The sequence below is a fragment of the Vigna unguiculata genome, chromosome 6, assembly GCF_004118075.2.
Source record: "Vigna unguiculata cultivar IT97K-499-35 chromosome 6, ASM411807v1, whole genome shotgun sequence".
In the NCBI taxonomy this organism is placed as follows: domain Eukaryota; kingdom Viridiplantae; phylum Streptophyta; class Magnoliopsida; order Fabales; family Fabaceae; genus Vigna; species Vigna unguiculata.
Genome location: NC_040284.1, coordinates 8,655,035 through 8,676,487, shown reverse-complemented (window position 1 = coordinate 8,676,487; position 21,453 = coordinate 8,655,035). Strand labels below are relative to the sequence as shown.

At 39.9% G+C, this 21,453-nt stretch overlaps 1 protein-coding gene and 1 pseudogene across 1 annotated transcript; both read right to left on the bottom strand.

Annotated features, from left to right (window-relative positions):
- Positions 1–11,929: 11,929 nt before the first annotated feature.
- Positions 11,930–19,291, bottom strand: LOC114188365 (annotated as a pseudogene).
- Positions 19,292–19,517: 226 nt separating this feature from the next.
- LOC114188364 lies at positions 19,518–20,999 on the bottom strand. Its single transcript, XM_028076956.1, has one exon. The coding sequence runs from the start codon at positions 20,997–20,999 to the stop codon at positions 19,518–19,520; it is 1,482 nt and encodes a 493-aa protein (XP_027932757.1).
- Between the last annotated feature and the right edge of the window lie 454 nt (positions 21,000–21,453).

The following is a 21,453-nucleotide window of genomic DNA, read 5'->3' as shown; positions in this document are numbered from 1 at the left end:
GACTGCGGGTCGTGGCTCAGGACCAAACACAGGGGCAGCCGCCCTGTTCTCCTCCAGCTAGTGGAGAGCCTCCATATACTGCCGATGGGCATCCTCGGCAGCCACCCTTGCAGCCTCCATCTACTGCATCACCAATTGCTATTGCTCGAGCGACGCTGCCTGTCGCTGCATAGATGCCTCGTGTTGCTACATCATTGATGGACATCCTTGGAGTAGGAGAGGAAGGAAATCCATGGAGAATGATGAGGAGAAGATGGAGTGCAGCAGAATTTGGGGAATTAGAGAAAGGTTGCTCTCGGAAATGGAGAATTTGGTGAAGATGAAGAGTAGAAGTGGAGCTATGGTGTGGAAGGTGGCTAGAGGAGATGAAGGAGAAGGTTAGCCATGTGTGCTCTCAAATTAATAGAAGTGTGGAGTGATCTCAAACACTAGCATCTATTAGCAATTCAAGAGTAACCATTGCAATATTTGAGTGGCTCTATTTATAGGCACATGGCCGGCCAAATAAAGAGAAAATGCAACAAAGATGAAATGCAAATGTAGCTTGAAGAAGAAGCTTGATTGTAGACCATGTGATGTAGTAGATGAGTCTAGATGGTGCCAAGTGGCGTATCACACTCTCCTTGCCCAAGTCATACACACCATGCTTCCATCACATGCTCCTTGCTTAGTTCATGCTTTGCTTGCATCCAAAAGGAGAGCCACTCTAGTAACTCTCGGCCAAAGGTGGCACATTGGGCTCGGCCCAAATGATCCTAACAAGTGTTCTAGCTTTTATTGAAAGCAAAGCCTAAACAATGACCCAATTTAAATCTAGACTACTTCCTTCATGCATCATCTCATATTTTAGAGATTTCTTTAGCCCATGTAAATAATGTAAAAAGCCCATGATTGACTTGATCATCTTGTGAGAGACCCATGTGAATCTTTCTCATCATGCTTCTAGTGATTGGGCCTTGATATGGGCTTGGGCTTATTGATGCACTTGAGCTTGGGCTTGTTGGGGTCACATCAATCATAGCTGTACTTTGCTGCGTCATGGCAGCTACCATTGCCTCGATCGCCCTGGCGATATCGAGCACGTCATCTTGGGATGATTGCGAAGTCCTACGAGGAGGTGCCATAGTCCATTGGCACACAAAAAATCACTTGGTTAGGCTTGATAAAGGCAAGAATTTTAACTAGGCACTCAGAGACACACAGAGAAAACCAAGCGGACCACCCAAGTCCACAGACCTAAGGAATGACCGCTCTGATACCATAAATGTAACGTCCCATTTAATTATTAAGCGAAATTAAAAGAAAAGTCACACAAATAGTAATGTAGAGTAGTCCTGGGGTCCTAACACAACCCCTACAAACTGGGCACACCACGATGCCAACGGAAACCAGATAAAAGTCTAACCAAAGGAGAGTAAATCGTAACGCATAGAGCAATACATGGGCCGTAGCCCTAAAGAAGATCCATGAAGGAAAGAAACATAAAGTCCAGCCCAGATGGCTAAGCAGTGGAATCGCCATTTCCTTGCTGACCACGGGAACCTTGTCCATCTGCTCCCATCAATCAAATTGATGATCATCACAAGAAAGAAGAACCACATACAAGACAACCATACAACAAACAGGGTAAGCTAGAGCCAACAATATTCTCATCATGCAGTCAAATATACTTTCACCATCCAATATTCATACGAAAACCAAGCATGTTATGACTTTTCAATCAATACACTACGACTCGACTCGACTCATCCGGATACGTATAACTTGGTCAGATTCAACGGATGCTTGCACTTGTGGTGGATACCTCTGCTCACCCCCAAGCTGCTCACCCCCGAGCTATGTGTTACAAGTGTTACGATGAATCAAATTTCCCTCACCACAAGGTTAACCCTTAATGAATTTTGGGCCTCCTACTACTCTCACCACACGAGTCAGTCCGCTCTAGGTGAGACTAACTGACTCCTCAGAGTGTCAGGATGCAACCTTACCTTGAATCCTTACCTAGCTATACAGATGGGGCACCACCATGAACCCCCACAAACAGGGGCCATGGAATTACGTCCCGACAACTGAAGCGCGACCTTGAAAGTCTCACCCAGAGACCCCAAGGAATTATGCACTGACACTAACAAAATATAATCATACAATCAGATACTATTCACTATGCAAAGATACCCTCATTATATCAACCTTTAAAGTCGTTACCTTTCAATTTCTAGATCCAACCCATTCCAACTTATCATAATCCATTCATGTACATAGAGTCCAACTCATCTCATTATCATGACACTTTAACAACACCAATCTCATTTAGTTCACATGTCAATACTCCTACCAAACCCATCATTTATAATTCATGAATCATGTTACGCATACATCGCACTCCATTATGTACCTGTCCCTCATCACAGCATTCATACCCAACCAAAATAGATCATCAAAAAATAAACACACATCCAAACAAAGCGCTGTCTCGCCCAGCACCTCGCTCAGGCTGAGGGGTTTCGCTCAGGCGAGACGTGCTCACTCAGGCGAGCTCCCCGTTCACCTAGGCGAGGGCTCGAGAAGGGAGCAGAAGCACTCGCGGGATCTCGCTTAGGCGAGACCCCTCTCGCTTGGGCGAGATGCTCGCTCGCTCAGAATCACAGTGGGTCGCCTGGGCGAGCATTCGTGGAAAAGGGCTTAGGCAAGCCTCTGTTAATCTCGCCTAAGTGAGACAAGCTCGCTTGGGCGAGTTTATCAATGCCCACCACTGTTTTCACCTGCAACAGATGTGAAGACATACCACAAGCAACAATCCCACCGTATCATACATTCATATCAAAAGGCAAACACAAAAAGAATCACCAACCACATAAAATAGCAGACTCGCACCAAACAAATAGAGGGTTCTAGCTTTCCTTACCTGGAAGTAGCTAGAAGGTGCCTCGATTCTAACCAACGGAGCACGACAACTCAAAGGAGGAACTTGCGAGCTGAAAAAGACAGTGGAGCAGAGTTAGGAACTAAGCTCACGGTGAAACCCTACTGTACAAACGGACAGATGCTCATGGAGAAGAAGTGTGAGCTAAGAGATAACTTACGTGGGGTAAGAACTGGTTCGGAGCTAGTTCGAGAAAGCTTGGGGAGAAACCCGAGTAGAGCGCCCTATGAGAGTAAGGGGTGACGGCTGGTTTTCTGAAATGAATGAAAAATGTGGAATTAGGGCAACACGAAGGGTTCTTATATCATGGGCCAGCCTTTAGGCCCACTACTACAGGGCAACCCTACAAATTAAGGTGACAGAAATAATTGGGCCTTACAGCATGTGTGTCTTTTGTCGACAAATCTACGAAACTATTTAAAAACTTTTATAGCAATTCTTAGGTGTAAAAATAAGTTAATTAACAAGTTTTTTGAACAAATCAAGTATGGTTTGTTGTTTGTAGGTTTTGCGTTTGCTCAGCACCAATATTTATGCGGTATATAATTGTAAGTTTTAATAAAAATATATAATGTTTAAAAGATCAAATAAAAAATACCAATTATATAATATATGTATATAGTTTAGAAGAGCCACTTGTAGTCCACACAACACTAATTAATATTTTTTACCATGGAAACAAACCTGAGTTAGACATATATAGACGGGAAGCGGTAAAGTAGTTGAGTTCAAATTTTTTCTTTTCCACCTCGGTAAAATTATTTGAGTTGACATCTCTCGTTCCCTTGAAAATGTGAAACGTCCAATAGTTTTGTGAAATCAAGAAAGAAATATTACTTAACAAATGACTAAATTTATTAAGCGAGGTAATTATTAAATATTTTGTTTAGTTGAAAAGTTATTTATGGTTTTTAATTTATTTTATGGATTTTTATTCGGTATAAAATTTAAAACCTGAATATAAAAGTAAACTAATACATTAATAATTTGAAAATATTAATCACCATAAAAGTTTTAATTAAAGTGTTAATTTTATAATATTTTTTGTATTAATGTAAAAGTGAAAAAGGAGCTGTTAAAGATTTCATATAATAACCATCGCAAAAATAAATATTTTAAAATGAATTGTTTTTTATATTGCAGATTCTATTTGTGATATAGCATACATTAGTAAGGAAGTCTTTCCTTGGAGCCACAAATAGGAGAAGATTTCTAAAAAAATTTCTAACGGAACGTGCATGAGAAAGGCGGGTGTTTGCATGTGACTTCAAAGTGGCTCAACGAAAAAGGTGAGGGTTTTTGAGATAAGCAAAAGGTGAGGGTAGAGTGCTGACTTTGAGATTCAAAACGGAGAAAAGAGGTTGGATTTTTTTTCCCATCTAGCACACTTTTTCCAAAATATTCCCCCGATAACATACATACTGTGCAAAATATTTACATGCATAACACATTTTTATTTTATGTTGAGAATTCGGTTCTGGCAACCGAATTCTGAACTCAATTTTGTATTTTTTTTTTCTTATACCAGTCTGAATTCGGTCCAAGGACCCGAATTCTGTACTGGTTTTTTTTTTTTAAATGATGGAAAGATAAAGTTTTTTTTAAATAAATATAATTAATGTTTATTTTTGTTATCAATAAAATAGAACTAATTAAATAAATTATTTTAAATAATAGAATTATAAATGTGTTATTATTTAGTAGAAATAAAAAATAATTTTATGTTTTTGAATTTGTTGATTTTAAAATTGATATAATTAATTTTTAAAAAAAAATAGATAAGAGTAAAAAAAAATTAAAAAATAGAATTAGTAATGTGTTATTAGTTATTTGAGGTGTTATTTGAAAAAATAGTAAAATAAAGAATAATATTTTGTGCTTATGAATTTGTAAATTAAAAAAATGAATTTGTATTGTATAGTAAGTGATTTTATGTGTAATTTCAAAATATAAAATTCAATTTAATTTTAAATTTTGTTTCATAATTTGTGAAGTGTGATTTTTTTTTTGTAATATGTGTTAACAAAAATTAGAATTATAAGCTTCTTTTAATTTTGGATAATTGTTAAAAATTTTATATTTTAAACATTGTAAATTTGTCTAAATTAATTTAGAAATGAAGGAAATAATTAAAATAATTTAAAATGATTTCATTATTGTATATGAAATTAATTTTTTATATGTTTTTGGTTTATGTAAAATAAGTAAGAATAAAAGATAGTAAGAAAAGATGTGTCATTGAATTGAATGAAGTTTATATTTATTGAAGACAAATCAAAGTACAATATAAACTAAGTGGTTTGATGCAAATCATGAAAGTGCAGGGTTATTAGGACAATAATTTCTTGTGTATCCTTCAATTCTACAATAGGAACACTTTCTTCATTGTCTTCCTCTTCCCTAATGTCCATCTTAGTCCTAATTCTACTTGATTTAGGACGACCCCTCTCGGTCCTTTTTGTGGCAGGATGAGGCCAAACCTGTGGCCCTTGGTATGGTGGCCAATATTCTTCATGTCTTAACTCGCCAAATAAATTGTCATATACTTTGACGATGACATCCAGCCTGTAATGTTGACTTATGTACATGCTGAAGTCGTGATGTACATGCTTGCAAGCTGCAATAACATGTGAACATGGTAGATGTAGTTTTTGAAACTTTCCACAATCGCACCACCTTTCATCTAACCTGACTACAAATTTTCCTACCGGCACTGAGCATTGCAGTTATTTGTCTACCTCTTTTGGTAAAGTATGTGTTGCACCTGGTGTACGTGGCCAATACTATGGATGAAATTGGCAAATTTCTTGTCTTCTTCAAGATAGAATTTATTGTTTCAGCCAAATTTGTTGTTACGTGACCCCACCTTCTTCCTTGATCATATGCAAGACACCATTGTGTGATACCTTATTAGGTTTAACACCAGTAAAGGGGGAATCCATTGTCGGTTCTATGATAAAACTTAAATGTTTTAAGGGATAATTTGTTGCCTATAGATGAAAATTCTAGTATTGAGGTCATTCATTCACCCTGCAATTTGGACAAGACTTGTCAATGCTTCGACATTGAACACTTTGGCATCAACACCCAAGATAACTATTCAAATTCCTATCCTGTACATCATTTCACACATGTTCAAAATGTATATCACAGGTTAGCACTTATGTAGCCATGGATAAGCAAAAATATTGCGCACTGGTAGTGAACAAGAAATATAGACACCTTTATTTTCCTTTTCCAAACAACAAAAAGGGGCAAACTAGACTCACTTGAAGGAATATGAGTATGAAAATTTAACTTTATCATATGAACTCAAGGCATGAAAGTGCCACTATTGAAGTTATTGAAGAAAGAAAAAATTCATGTGCAAAACATTGCACCTAGGTTAGCATTTAATAAGTCACGAGTTGACACATAGTAAGGGAATGAATTCATATGTTGTTAATTAAATTACAAAAATTTTATTTCTCGACTTACCAACATATACTCCCCACTGGTAATGAAGAGAGTGAAGATTGAAATAAGTTTTGTACATCCTTTCACACATGTTCAAAATGTATACCATAGGTTAGCACTTATGTAGTCATGGGTAAGCAAAAATACTGGACAGTGGTTTCACACATCCTTTCATACTTTCTGCTATTTCTCTTCCCATTTGTATTTGCACCTTTGGTTTTTTCTCTTCTCGCTTCCTTCCAAGGAGAACCAACGTGAAAATTGAAAAAGATTAAAAAAACAATAAATAGAAAGTGACAATGTCGCATTAGGTTATGAGAGAAGTTCTCAATAAATAGATGTTAATATATCATTTTTCTTAAATTTAATACCTACTATAAATTCTAACAATAAATTTTACATTATTTATTTTTGTGTAAAAATAAATATTTTATCAATAAAAAATTCTTATAAACAAATCAAAATTTAAATATATAAATAAAAAATAAATTCGTACTTCAACCAAATTTTTTAATTTAAAATATTTAATAAACATTAAAAAATAAATAATACAACACCACATTAAACATTATATATTGTCGCAACCAGAATCGCGACGGGAAGGCAAACCGAAAAAAGAAAACGGATTTAAAAAGAGATTTGGAGTCGCCACCATAGTTATTCTGGAAAACTATGGAAAACCATAAAAATAAAACAAGTCTGCAAAAAAACCAGATTTTGGATCCGGGAGTCGGTTACGCATAGGGAAGGTGTTAGCACCCTACCGCGCCCGCCCGAGGGCGGTACCTTTAATTAAAAATGCAAAGTTGATGTGATTTTCAAAATATTAATTTTCCCCAAAAATAATAAGACAAAAATGCTAAAAGAAACAAAATATTTTTTTAATTTTTTTGGGCCCGACAAGGATTGACCTTGGTCCTACGTATTCTCATTAAAAATGAGAAATCAGGGTTACGTAGTTCTTTAAAAGATATTTGAAAAACAATTGAGAAAAAGATTTGATTTTTTGGGAGTGAACCTGACAAGGACTGGCCTTGCTCCTACGTATCTCACGGTGGAGAATCAAGGATCACGTAGTTCTTAAAAAGACTTTTGTTTGAAAATGTTGATGTTTTTATATTTTGAAAATTTTATTTTATTTTTTTGTATTTTTAAATTACTTGAAAATACGTGTCACACGACGCGGGCGGTCGGACAAACACTAAAAGGGAAAGAAAACTATTTTTGGTATTTTGAAAATGAGTGTCACGTGGTGCGAGCGATCGGACAGACACAATAAAGTGAAAGAGGGTATTTTTCATTTTTTAGATTTTTTTTCTATTTTTTTATAGTTTTTGTAGTTTTTAATAATTTTCAAATATTTGTTTCTTTTTTTTAGAAATAATAAAAAATAAAAAAACGAAAATAAATAATAATAATGAAAAGGTAAATAAATAAATAAAAAAAACAAATTAATTAAGAAGGATGAAAGTGGAAAACAAAACATGGGGGTACATGAGTAATTGGTGGGAGGTACATGAAGTAAATGAGGTGTCTTTATTAAAAGTGGTGGTGTGGCGAGTAAAATATAAAACAAGCCTAAAATAAGAGTAAAAAGTGTGTGCAGGGGTGCGGGATTAGTAATTGTGGAGGTGCGCGAGGAAGTAAAAATGCAGCAAAAGCCCAACAAACAAAAAAACAAGGCGTGGGTGCAGGGTTATCATAAACAGAGGTGCGCGAAGAAAAGAAATGATAAACATTGAGGTGTATGAGATAAAAAAAAAAGTGGTGCATGTGGTAGTGGAGGTGCATGCAGTGAACATAAAACACAGGCCCAAAATAAGATAAACATAAACAGGGGTGCAAGGTTATCAATTGTGGAGGTGTATGAAGTGAAAACGAGGGTGCAGAGATTAAGAAAAAAGGGGTGCGCAAAGACAAAAATGGGGTGTGCAGTGGAGGTGCGCAGAGTATAGATGGAGGTGTGCAGAGTAAAAACTGAAATGGGGAGAAAAGGCTGAAAGGGTACAAATAGTAAAAAGTGGTGCAACACAAAGAGGGGGTGCAGATATTAAGGTGGGGGGTGCACGGAGCAAAAGTGTTCAGATTCAAATTTCCCAAAACACATTAAAACCTAATTAATCTTCTCTACGCGCATGCGTCTCTTCTTCCCATCCGCACACACACTGCCCGCGCCGCCACCATCGGCAACGTCGCCGGCGAGAACCAAACCTCTTGAGTCGCTTCTCTTCCTTGCTTCTTCTTCCCGTCACCGCACACCACACCGTCCGTGCCGCCACCGCACGTCCCGCCACCGGCGAGAGGCCACGCCGTCGACGCCGGCCACCATCGGCAATGTCGCCGGCGAGAACCAAACCCCCTGAGTCGCTTCTCTTCCTTGCTTCTTCTTCCCGCGTGCGAGACGGTGACTATGACCACCGCCGTGAACGCCACTGGCAGCGTCTATGACCACCGCCGTGAACGTCGCTGCCGCCGGTGCTCGACTATCCCCTTCCGCGAGAAAGAAAGGTGCGCGACCACTCTGAGGCTCGTCACCACCGTGCCAGCCACCGCGATTAGGTCTGCCACCATCGCGCGGCCACACTCCACCGTCCGGACCTCCGAATCGCCGGCGGCGAGGTTGATGAAACTGGTTTTGGGTTCCGGGTTATCATGTGAAGGCGAATGGGGTGTATTAAGTGACGCTGATGTTAGTTGCTATGGTGTGATTCTGGTTCTTTGTTTTTTTTTATTATTATTATTATTCTAGATGACACAGGCACATTGTAAATGGAGATGGAGGTTACAACATATCACAATGGCTTTCACAGATACATGCACATGAATCAACAAGCAAAAGAACATAATACAACAGAACATCATACTCGCTTATTTAATGACGCACCACCAGTTACATACATTTCAGTTCATCGTTACTTACCTCTTGCTCTTTCACTCGTGTTGCTCCTTTTTCTTTTCACTCCAGGAACTGTCTTTTTTTTTCTTGCTTTGTTGCTCTTCCCTCTGTGATCTTGTGAGAACTTGTCCTCCAATTCCCCTTTTTTTGTTTATGTGTGGAGTTGCCTTTTAGTCATGGCTGCACTGCTATGCTCAGACTGCCTCCTCTGGTTGCTGCCACAGTGACACACCAATGCCCAACCTTTCTTCCTTTTCTGTCCAAAACCCCCCAATACCAGATAACGTATGAATCTGGCCATATTTTGCATGGCAGAGTTAAGTCAAATGACTCATTATTATTTTTTTTATTTCATATATATTTTTTATAATTTTTAAGAGCAGAAAAACAAAATGGTGTGAAAATAAAAATAAAATGGAAATTGAAATTAAAAAAGATAAAATAAAATAAGATAAAGTGAAGTAAAATAAAATAAAATAAAATAACATAACATAAAATAAAATAAAACAAGATAAAATAAATAAAATAGATAAATAAAAAGCAAGACAAAATTAAAATTAAAATTAAAAATAAAAACAAATAAATAAATAAAAGAAAAGGAGTATATATGTACATTCAAATTAATGTTGATTTTTGTAATGTTTTTTTTTTATTTTCTTTTTTTTAAAAAAATAAAAATAAAAAATAAAAATAAAAATTTCTTAGTTAATTATTTTTATTAATCGGACAAAATTGAGTGTTGACAGCTGCCCCTCTTTACTTAAATTTTATTAGATAATATAAAAATTGGAATTTTCATATTATCATAATGAAAAATAAGTAAAGATATAAACACTAATTTTGTTTGAATTCCAAAGATAAGAGGATGAATAAAACTAATTCAGAGGGATGAGATGACCAATTATAAGAAGAGGGTCAGGATCTGGAAAGTGAAAGAAAAAGGATTCACCAGGTCTTATCCAGGGTGGGAGAAAGAAATCACTGACCATTCTATCAGATAGGGTCGTTATGCCAACAAGGAGAGGGTCGTTGTCTGAAAGGAGAACACAAGACTTGACCATTCATAAGGAGAGGGTCGTGATGAAAGGAGGATTTGGACTTGACCAATCCCAAGGAGAGGGTCGCTATGAAAGGAGGATTTGGACTTGACCAATCCCAAGGAGAGGGTCGCGATGAAAGGAGGGTTTGGACTTGACCAATCCCAAGGGGAGGGTCGTGAGGAAAGGATAACCTGAAGATGATTTTCATGTGTCGGCAAACATTACGTGAATGCCTATCATCGGTGAAGCTTGTGCAACACATTTTGTCCTGACTAAACGTTTGAATCCATTTTTGAATGATGATGTAACATGATGAAATGCATGAACGCATGGATGAATGGATAAAATTCATGTGAAGTTTTTGTTTTTGTTTTTTTTTTAAATAAAGATGCTCTTGTTTTGGAATTAGTTGTCAACGTTGTCGTCAAATCCAAGGCATGTTCATGTCACGTTCGTGATATTATGTTCAAGCAAAAATAGTGGGGAGTGGTGAAAGATCCTGGTGCACATTGCAAAACTATGAGTTTAATATCTTCTCTCCTCTTTTTTTTTTTTTGGCGCGTCATGCAAAACATACTAGCTTGAACTCATGAATGAAAGAGGGATAGGAACCAGTTTTGTAAGAGGCTGAACAATTGTTCAGGGGCAACATTACCGGTGGTCAGGTTAATACTTAAGAAGAAACATGCAAGGTTTAAAAACTGCCCCCAGTTTTGTTGCGTTGGACAAGAGCGTAGTTTGATGAGACGGAAAGGATTGTCCCAATTTGCATCTTTTGCTTAACTCACAGGCTGATGGGAAATTTTTTCTCCATTTTCTATCTTTATTATTTTATTTTTTTTACTCACTCTCTCCCTTTTTTTTTTTTTTGCCGATTTGTGTCGTCAACCTCTTACTTTTGTCCACGAATTAAGCTCATGAGAAGATCAAGACAAACATTCTTCAATCGATGTGGACTTTTCTTGGCTTGTAACGTGGCTAGGGGTTAAGAGGTTTATGAAAGAAATGGTTAATAAGGCCCAAGTATGAGTTTGCAGGTATTAATTTTGGAACAAGAATCATTTGCGTGACACCCCGTAAGCCTTTCACTTGAAATTTTGGGGTGTTCTATCATCTTTATTTTCATTTTTCTTTCCCTTTTCCACATCCTTCATGTCCTTCGCATTGTTATCACTTTGTGATTTTTTGACAGGCATTTCTAGATTTCTTTTTCATTGATTTGTTTGAACACCCCTTATGCGTTTCGGGTAATTTGATATGCTGATGATTCTTGTCCAGGGATACAGAAAGAAGTTTTATTTTGGCTCAAAGGGGGTACAAATGGATATATATACGATTCTTCCTTTAAATTTTGGTAGGGGAAGGAGGCCATACATCATTTCAAAGTTTATTCGCCTTATTTTCACATGAGCTTAGCTCTAAGCCAAAATTTGGCAGCATCTAATCCATTCCGCTCTCATTTCTTTTCCTTCATATCTTCTTTCCTTTTCCCATATCGCCCTTATAGTTTTTTCATTCTAACGAACAATCCTCTTTTGTTCTTCCCAACTTGTGGCCTTGGCCTATTGTTAGACAAGGTCAACTAAACAAAAACCTGCCACAGTACACTTTTCTTTATTTCCTAGGGTAATCCTTTATTTCAGAAGGAAGTGAACGAATTGGGAGTTCAAACAATATGAATGCAGATGCTTCAACAAGATATGAACACAAGTTATGCTTATGAATTTTTACTTCGAAAGGTAGCACTGCCTCCATCCCGTATACCAGAGAGAAAGGCGTTGCCCCAGTCGATGTACGTACTGAAGTACGATACCCATGCAAAGCGAAAGGAAGCATCTCGTGCCAATCTTTATACGTAACCACCATTTTCTGTACAATTTTCTTGATGTTCTTATTAGCAGCCTCGACTGCCCCATTCATCTTTGGACGATAGGGAGAAGAATTATGATGTTGGATTTTAAACCCTTCACACAATTCAGTCATCATTTGGTTGTTCAGGTTGGTGGCGTTATCGGTGATTATCTTGCTGGGCAATCCGTATCTGCAAATCAGCTCTCTTCTTATGAATTTAGTCACAACTTTTCTTGTCACATTGGCGTAAGAAGCCGCTTCTACCCATTTAGTGAAGTAATCAATTGCAACCAGTATGAAGCGATGTCCGTTCGAGGCTTTTGGCTCTATGGCTCCAATAACATCTATCCCCCACATTGAAAACGGCCATGGTGCAGACATTACGTTTAAAGTAGTGGGCGCCATATTAATATTATCTGCATACTTCTGACACTTCTCACACTTCCTCACGTGCATGCAACAGTCACTCTCCATGGTCAACCAAAAGTAACCAGCCCTCAATATCTTCCTGGCCATTGAGTGCCCATTCATGTGTGTGCCGAAGGTACCTCCATGAACTTCCTCCAATATTGACTCGGCCTCTTTTGCATCCACACATCGAAGGAGAACCATGTCATGATTTCTCTTGTACAACACATCCCCACTTAAGATAAAACTTGCAGCCAACCTTCTTAGTGTCCTTTTATCATTCTCAGATGCTTCTTCAGGGTATTCCCTAGTTTTTAAGTAGCGTTTGATATCAAAATACCAAGGCTTACCGTCTGATTCTTCTTCAATGAAGTGACAATATGCTGGCTCTTCGTGACTCTTCATTTGGATCATTGGCAATACCCCATCTTGATTAACTTCGAACATTGAAGACAAAGTAGCTAAGGCATCTGCCAACTGGTTATCTTCTCGCGGAATGTGTTGAAATTCAATGGAATCAAAATACTCCACCAACCCCATGATATAAGCTCTTTACGGAATCAACTTCGGATCCCTAGTCTCCCATTCCCCTTTTAATTGATGGATGACCAATGCCGAATCTCCATACACATTCAAAATTTTCGCCTTCGATTCAATCGCGGCTTGGATGCCCATAGCGCAAGCTTCATATTCAGCAATATTGTTCGTGCAATTAAAACACAACCTTGCGGTCATTGGAATGTACTGATTCCCTGGAGATATCAGTATTGCCCTTATACCATGTCCCATGACGTTAGAAGCTCCATCGAATAATAACGTCCATGTCTTTCCATTTTGCTCTTCATGATCACCTTCGAACAAGGCCATGATGTCTTCATCGGGGAATTCAGGCTGCATTGACTGGTAATCGTTAATGGGTTGTTGAGCCAGATATTTAGCCAGAGCACTACCCTTGATAGATTTCTGTGTGACATATATAATGTCGTATTCTGACAATAGCATCTGCCACCGGGCTATCCTTCCAGTCAAAGCAGGTTTTTTCAAAAATATACTTGATAGGGTCCATCTTGGATATCAACCAGGTAGAGTGACTCAACATATATTATCTTAGACGATGGGCGGCCCATGCCAATGCGCAACAAGTTCGCTCTAAAAACGAGTATCGTCGTTCGCATTCCGTGAACTTCTTGCTCAGGTAGTATATGGCATGCTCTCTTCTTCCAGTTTCATCATGCTGACCTAACACACAGCCCATTGATTCGTCTAATACGGTCAAATACAGAATCAGTGGTTTCCCAGGTTTAGGTGGGCGTAAGACTGGAGAATCTTGAAGATATTGTTTAATTTTGTCGAAAGCAGCCTGACAGTCTTCATTCCACTTGACAGCCTGATTTTTACGTAATAGCTTGAATATTGGTTCACAGGTGGAAGTCAACTGGGAGATGAACCTAGCAATGTAGTTCAGTCTGCCCAAGAAACCTCGCACCTCCTTCTCCGTATTAGGAGTAGGCATTTCGACTATCGCGCGTATCTTGTCAGGATCAACCTCAATCCCCTTTTGACTGACAATGAAACCTAGCAACTTTCCGGATTTCACACCGAATGTGCATTTAGCCGGGTTTAGTTTAAGCTTGAACTTCCTCAATCTCTCGAACAATTTCTTCAGGTTGAGGATGTGGTCTGCTTCTGACTCAGACTTGGCGATCATATCATCTACGTAGACCTCGATTTCTTTGTGCATCATATCATGAAAAAACGCCACCATGGCCCTTTGATAGGTTGCTCCGGCATTCTTGAGTCCGAAAGACATCACCTTATAGCAAAATGTCCCCCACAATGTGATAAATGTTGTCTTTTCCATATCTTCAGGTGCCATTTTGATCTGATTATATCCCGAGAAGCCGTCCATAAATGAAAATAGTGAGAATCTGGTTGTATTATCCACTAACGTGTCGATGTGAGGCAATGGGAAATTGTCCTTTGGGCTCGCACGGTTCAAATCTCGATAGTCAACGCACATCCGAACTTTGCCATCCTTCTTAGGCACTGGTACAATATTTGCCACCCATTGAGGGTATTTTGCCACAGCTCGAAATCCAGCATCAAATTGCTTTTGCACTTCTTCTTTGATCTTTAATGACATTTCTGGTTTCATTCTCCTTAACTTTTGTCTAACTGGAGGACATTCCGGCTTGAGTGGAAGCTTATGTTGCACTATATCAGTATCTAAGCCAGGCATGTCACTGTACGACCAAGCAAACACATCCCTAAATTCCTTTAGTAAAGCATATAATTCTTGTTTCACTTCTCTCTTCATACTATTGCCAATTTTCACTTCTTTCTTCTCATCCTCCTCTCCTAGGTTAAGTGTTTCAACATCCTCTTGATGGGGTTTTATTTCCTTAGATTCTTGTTCCACTAATCTCATTAGTTCAGGGGAGGGTTCCGGATCATCTTCATAATCATCTTCCATATTATCGACAGGGTGCTCAAAATTAGGGATATCGACATTGTTATTTTCAAAACATTCATTGTCATATCTGCATTATTCGAGTTTATAAAAACGATAAATAAAACAAACAACAGTGAAAAATGCAAAAACAAAAAACGAAGGTAGTAAACACAAATTGACCATCACGCTGAGCATAAAGAAAAAGGTGTCAACCCGTTAAGTCATGAATCCTAGAGCTCCGGGTAAAGCAGTAGGATTAATTAAAAATATTACATTTTAACCAAATTAAACATCACAGGTAGATCCAAAGTCTCCCAATTGTTGAGTGGTGCATCTGAAACGCACGGCCGCACAAAATTCGAGCCTCCAAGTTCCTCTTCATCGTTGACGGCTGCTATCTGGCTAGTGTTGATCCGCCCGGTACTGCGAAAGCTCTCTTTGATGTCACAAATGCATATCTTTCCTAACCCCAGCTCCTTTCCTTGCATGCGGGCCAGACCACGTTCTCTCCTTTCTTCAACTAACCTTCTTTCGTCTTCTCGAGTAGGCTTGTATCCCAGGCCATATCTGTTTCTTTTCTCAGTGACCTCTAGAGGAAATATCAATCCTTGCTTATCCTTGCCTAGCCCTTTTCCGTACTCATATCCCTCTTTCAGCATGACCTTGGCAGTCATAAGGGAGGCACGAGACAAGCGTGGGTTCATTGGATATGGCTCCACATAAGCATTGCCCACAATTTCCAAAGACTGGAATGCTGTCTCGAGGGCTTCTTCTGCTGCTTCAATATAGCGAGAAGACGAAGGTCCACTTACCAAAATATCTTCCTCTCCTGAAACTATTACTAGTTTATCGCCCATGACATATTTCAACTTTTGGTGTAAGGTTGAAGGCACCACACCTGCTGAGTGAATCCAAGGGCGACCCAACAAGCAACTGTATGCTGGGAGGATATCCATCACTTGAAAGGTTACTTGAAAGACACACGACCCGATTTGGATTGGCAGTTCTACCTCTCCCATCACTTCTCTCTTACTCCCATCAAAAGCCCTCACGATCATTGCGCTTGGTTTCATGTGGATACCCTCACACGGAAGCTTTCCTAGTGTTTCTTTTGGCATTACGTTCAAGGAAGAACCATTGTCGATTAATACTCGTGCTATGACATGATCCAAGCATTTCACAGAGACATGGAGGGCCTTGTTGTGTCCTCTCCCTTCAACAGGTATCTCCTCGTCAGTGAAAGTGAGGTAATTGTTAGCGGTGATGTTGCTAACAATTCCCTCAAAACTGTCCAGAGAGATATTCTTCTCCACATGCGCCCCACTGAGTATCTTCATTAGTAGCTCTCTATGTGAGGTTGAATGCATGAGTAAATCCAAAAGAGAGATCCGAGCAGGCATGCGATTCAGTTGTTCAACCACTTTATACTCGCTCTGTTGTATGAACTTCAAAAACTCACTAGCCTCTTCATTAGATATTTCTTTCTTGTCATCTTTTCTCAGTCCTTCATCGGTTTGTATCATCTTCCCCTTCAAGGATTCTTTAGCTTTCTTGGTCATCATCAATTCACTACTCCCCACTCCATTTTTCATCAAGATCGGAGGCGTGAATATTCGACCACTCCTAGTCATTCCATCGATGCCCGATATGTTTTCAACCACCGGCTCACCATTGGTAGGTTGACCTTCCGTTCGTTGTTCCCCACCCGACACACGTGCGCCATATTTCCACGGGACAACTTTCTCACTCTTGTAAGGAAAAGAGGAGGGTGCCTGGATAGTAATAGGCTGCCTTTCTTGAATTGTTGGTGTGGAGGGGGATCTGGTGAAATGAATCACCAATGGCTCTGGCAAAGTCACATCTAGTTTCCCGCCATCCTGTGCAAATACTTCCTCCTCCATACCCTCGCGATATACTTGCACTTATCGGCAAAATGTTTACAATCTAGATGAAATTCACATTTCTCACCCAAGTTATATTCCCCTTTTAACAGGCCCAATTTCAGCAATGTCTCAAAAATAAATCGCTTGGAGCTCCGAATTTCACTCACATTCTTTACTAGCTTGTGTTCCCTACCCTCAATGGCATTTGTCGAAGGATTCCCATGCCCAGAAAGAGGATTCGCTTCAACATTAGGTTTGTCTTCGTGAAACTTTACCCACCCTGAGTTGATTAAAGCTTCCATTTTGTGTTTAAGGGCTACACACTTCTCTGTAGAGTGTCCAACTCCTCCTCCATGATAATCACATTTAGCATTTGGAACATAATTCTTTGGGAACGGAGGTTGCATAGGTTTCATCGGACAAATTGCCACCAAGCGTTTTTGGAGAAGATAAGGTAACAATTCCGTATACGTCATTGGGATGGGGGTGAACTGAACAAAGTTCCGCTCTTGATTTCTCCTCAGATTGACGTTCTGACCCGCATTTCGGCTGAAATTTGAGTTAGGTTCAGTTTTCCAAGCATTCGACCCTTGATAAAACCCTTGTTGTTGAGGTTGTGTTTGATGAACAGACACTACATTGGCCACATAAGGAGGTTGATTCAGGTGAGGTCGATAATTATGAGTAGGAGCCCGACTTTCCCACATTGGCATCACTGAGGCTGTGTGTGCTTCCACTTCTTTCTTCTTTCCTGGATGGAAACCAGGTTTCTTAGAAGTTGCAGCCGCGAACGGGCCATATGCAATTTTTCCACCTTTTAACCCGACTTCTATCCTTTCACCAATATCAGCGAAATTGGAAGACACATTCCCCAACACGTGCTCATAAAATGGTGATTGTAGTGTGTTTACAAATGTCGCCACCATCTCCTTATCAAGTAGTGGTGGCTCAACCTGAGCAGCCAACTCTCTCCACCGTTGCGCATATTCCTTGAAGGACTCAGTATCCTTCTTGGCCATATTTTGCAATTGCAATCTATCTGGCGCGCTATCCGTGTTGTACTTATACTGCTTCACAAAGGCGTCTGCCAAATCCATCCAGGAATGAATTCGAGATGGCTCCAAATGTGTATACCAATTTAGCGCAACACCAGCCAAACTATCTTGGAAACAATGTATCAACAACTTGTCATCATAGGCATAAGCAGCCATCTTTCTACCATACATTGTCAGATGGCTCTTGGGGCACGTGGTACCCTGATACTTTTCAAATTCTGGGACCTTGAACTTATGTGGTATCATCACACCGGGAACCAAGCTTAATCTCGCAACATCACCAAACCCATAGCTTCCACCACCTTCAATGGCTCGAACCCTCTCTTCAAGAATCTCGAGCTTACTCTTAGCCTCATCAATACCGGTGGACACTACCTGGGCTGTAGCGTGCGGTATGACCTTAGCCAAAGCATCTTCGTCAACCGTTATGTTTGGAGACTTCGGTGCCACAGTCACCCTTGGTTCTGCGAATGTGACTGTCTCCTTCATTCCTACCCCTGCCATGGGCGTCGAGGCTAATATCGGCCCTTGAGTATTGATCGGTAGCGTGTTGTTAGTCACAGGAAAAGAAAAGGAAGTTTGCTCCGTCTCCGAACATTCCCCAACGGGTGGGGTGTATCTCGGAGGTAGACCGTACGTTGGGAATGGGATTGACATACCCTGGGCGTTCTGGACTTCGTATCGTGGAACTTGAGGGTGAACGTTTTCCTCAATCCTTGCAGAGGAGGCTTCTCCCGAAGCCTTCAGCGACTTTAAGGCCTCTAGGATCTGGCTCACTTGATCTTTCAACTGATTAATGTCGGCCTTCACAGCTTCATGAGCTTCCTCCCAATCTTCCATGATTCTCTGGTTAGCTCGTGTGCGGTAAGGGTGTCGTGGAAATTTTGCCGTTGTATTTGCTTTTGCTCTATTATTTTTATTAAATGAAATGAATTATGAAAAATGAAAAAAGAAATGAAAATAAATGCAAACATTTATCTTAGCCAGAAATTTTAAAGCCGTGAGAACCTTGAGGTAAACATATCATAGAAATTAACATGAAACTTAGTCCATCACATATTGTCAAAACAAACCGACCATCCACACGTCTTTTACATTCATTACACGAGAAAAGAAAGGAAAACTACTCTCTAGCCCTGGCTATCATGTTCTTCATCTCCCTTATCAATTCCTTACAATGACTAAAGAACGCCTCAATTTCCCTAGGCGGATTGAATATCGGTAGTGCAGCCTCTGCTTCCGCCAATAATCGTGGAATACCTTCGATTGCTCCATTTGCAAGGGAAGCCAACTGTGAGAAACATCTCCTCCAATGTTCCATGGCCATTTCCTGCTCGACTGAGTATTCATTCATTCGACTTATCACCTCTTGGTGTTCCTTTTCCAATTCAGCTCTGTGCTAGCGTTCTTCATCCATCTTCACCTCATAAGTTGACATCATCTCCCTCATCTGTCGTTCGACCTCACTGATCCTAACTTGAGCGTTATGCAACCGCTTTAGTACTTCAGTCTTCTCCCTCTTAAATTCTTCGCACATTTGATCTCTTTGGCGCTTAGATGTTGCTGCTGCATCTCTCTCGGTCCCTTGATTTTAATGCGGTGTTAGTTGCAGCCAAATCCTGTTTAACTCTGAAAGCATGATCTCGTTCTTCTCGTTGTTTCCTAAGAATTCCTTCATACGCTTTTGTCATTTCCTCCTTATCACGCCTCATATCCACATACTCGTGTCGGAGACTTTGAAGCTCATTAATTAATTTAGCATTTTTGAGTTTCATCTTCTCCATTTCCTCTTTCAACCTTTTCATTTCCTCAGACTCGGCAGGTTCCGACCGCTCAGGAGCAAGAGAGTCTGATTTGAAAGGTAACTTGACCGTGTTAACCCTTTCCAGAATCCATCGTCGGTAGGACATCTTCTCGTCGATCACCCATGGCCTTGGGTCTTTTTCTACACGCAGGACCTCACCCCAAGCACTCCTGATTCGGCGAATTTGATCAAGGGAAATTCCTTCTTCATAATAATTCCAAACGGCAACCAAAGATTCCGGAGTTGGGGAGCTCTTGATCGGACACCCAAATTGTCGTTGAGCCAAGACAGGGTTATAATTCACGCAACTTCTAGTGCCTATTAGGGGGACGTTAGGGAAAGCCCCACAAGAAATGACACGTGACTTCGACAATCCCGGGACACACCATCTAATTCTTCCCCCATTCAAACTCGCACAAAACTGGGCCCATTCCTTTGCCCCCCGAATTTCAATGCCACTAGGTGGTAACTCTCCAATAAGACATTCAGCATTCAATGTACCTAGACGGATTCGAGATATAAACCACACATACAACATAGGTACACAACATAGCATCTTCTTCCTCTTGAGTGTGTGGCATAGGTTCAAACTCCCATACACATCAGCTAGAACCGCGGTGACTAGACTTTCTGAATGAATCTTGTAGGCAACAAACATATCGAGGGCGGTTTGATCAACAAAATTTTCCATGTTAGGGAAGAGTATGACTCCATAAAGTGTGAGAGCCAACACATCCATGAATGTCTCCCCCATTTCTTTTTCTGCCAAAAGACGCAGATGCCCTTCCAAATATCCTTGAGGGATCCCCTTCGAGTTGCCCTTGGAGGCCATCTTACCTTCTAGCTCGGCAAGGTGTACCTTCAAGATTCCAGCCAACGTAGAGACAGATGCATGTTGCTCTGAATGTCTGTAAGGGACTTTATCTTCCATGGACAAGCCCAAAATTTGTTCGAACTCTTCTATTGTTGGTACCAATTGAAAATCCTTGAAGGTGAAACATCTGAGTGGCGGATCGTAATATTGAGCCAGAGCAGTGACTGCCGATACTTGGACTTCCACATTCAGCAACCTCAAGAAGTTCCCATGCCGCTTCTTGAAAGCATTCCTCTGTATAGTCTTCATTTGTTGCACTATTTCCCTCAGACCACTCAAATTACTGTCTATAACTCTGATAGGTAGCTTCTTCTTCAACGCATCTGACCCTAAATTTCCCCCGACTCGAAATTCCATGTTAATTTCTCTTGTTTCTCACAAATTCAATCACGACCTTAAAGTTTCTGACCTAGAATCACAAAAATGTCATGACATGTTATGATAGGGTACATGTTATGCATGAACAAATAATCAAAATGCATGTACAATGATGCCATAAAAGAATGTACAAATGCATGACTTTATCGCAAATTAGAATAAAATGAGAAAGGCGAGATGAGAATTAAGGTAATCCACATGCCTCCCTTTGTGCCTTAACAGAGGTTCGGCGCCTAATGGTTCTAAGCTAAAATACATGCGCTCACCAGGATCGTTTCTTAATACTTAAAGATCAAGGTCACTAGAGCTATGGCCCACTTCCCGACATTTCCCACAACAGTTGGTAGACAACAAGATGTGGGAGTACCAACGAAGCAAACAAACTCTAGCTGGGGTTCTCACAATGACCACTTGGGAAGTTCATCCATTGTGG

Excerpts from the sequence above, each read along its gene's own strand:
- LOC114188364 (XM_028076956.1), bottom strand. The coding sequence starts at position 20,999 with ATGGAATTTCGAGTCGGGGGAAATTTAGGGTCAGATGCGTTGAAGAAG.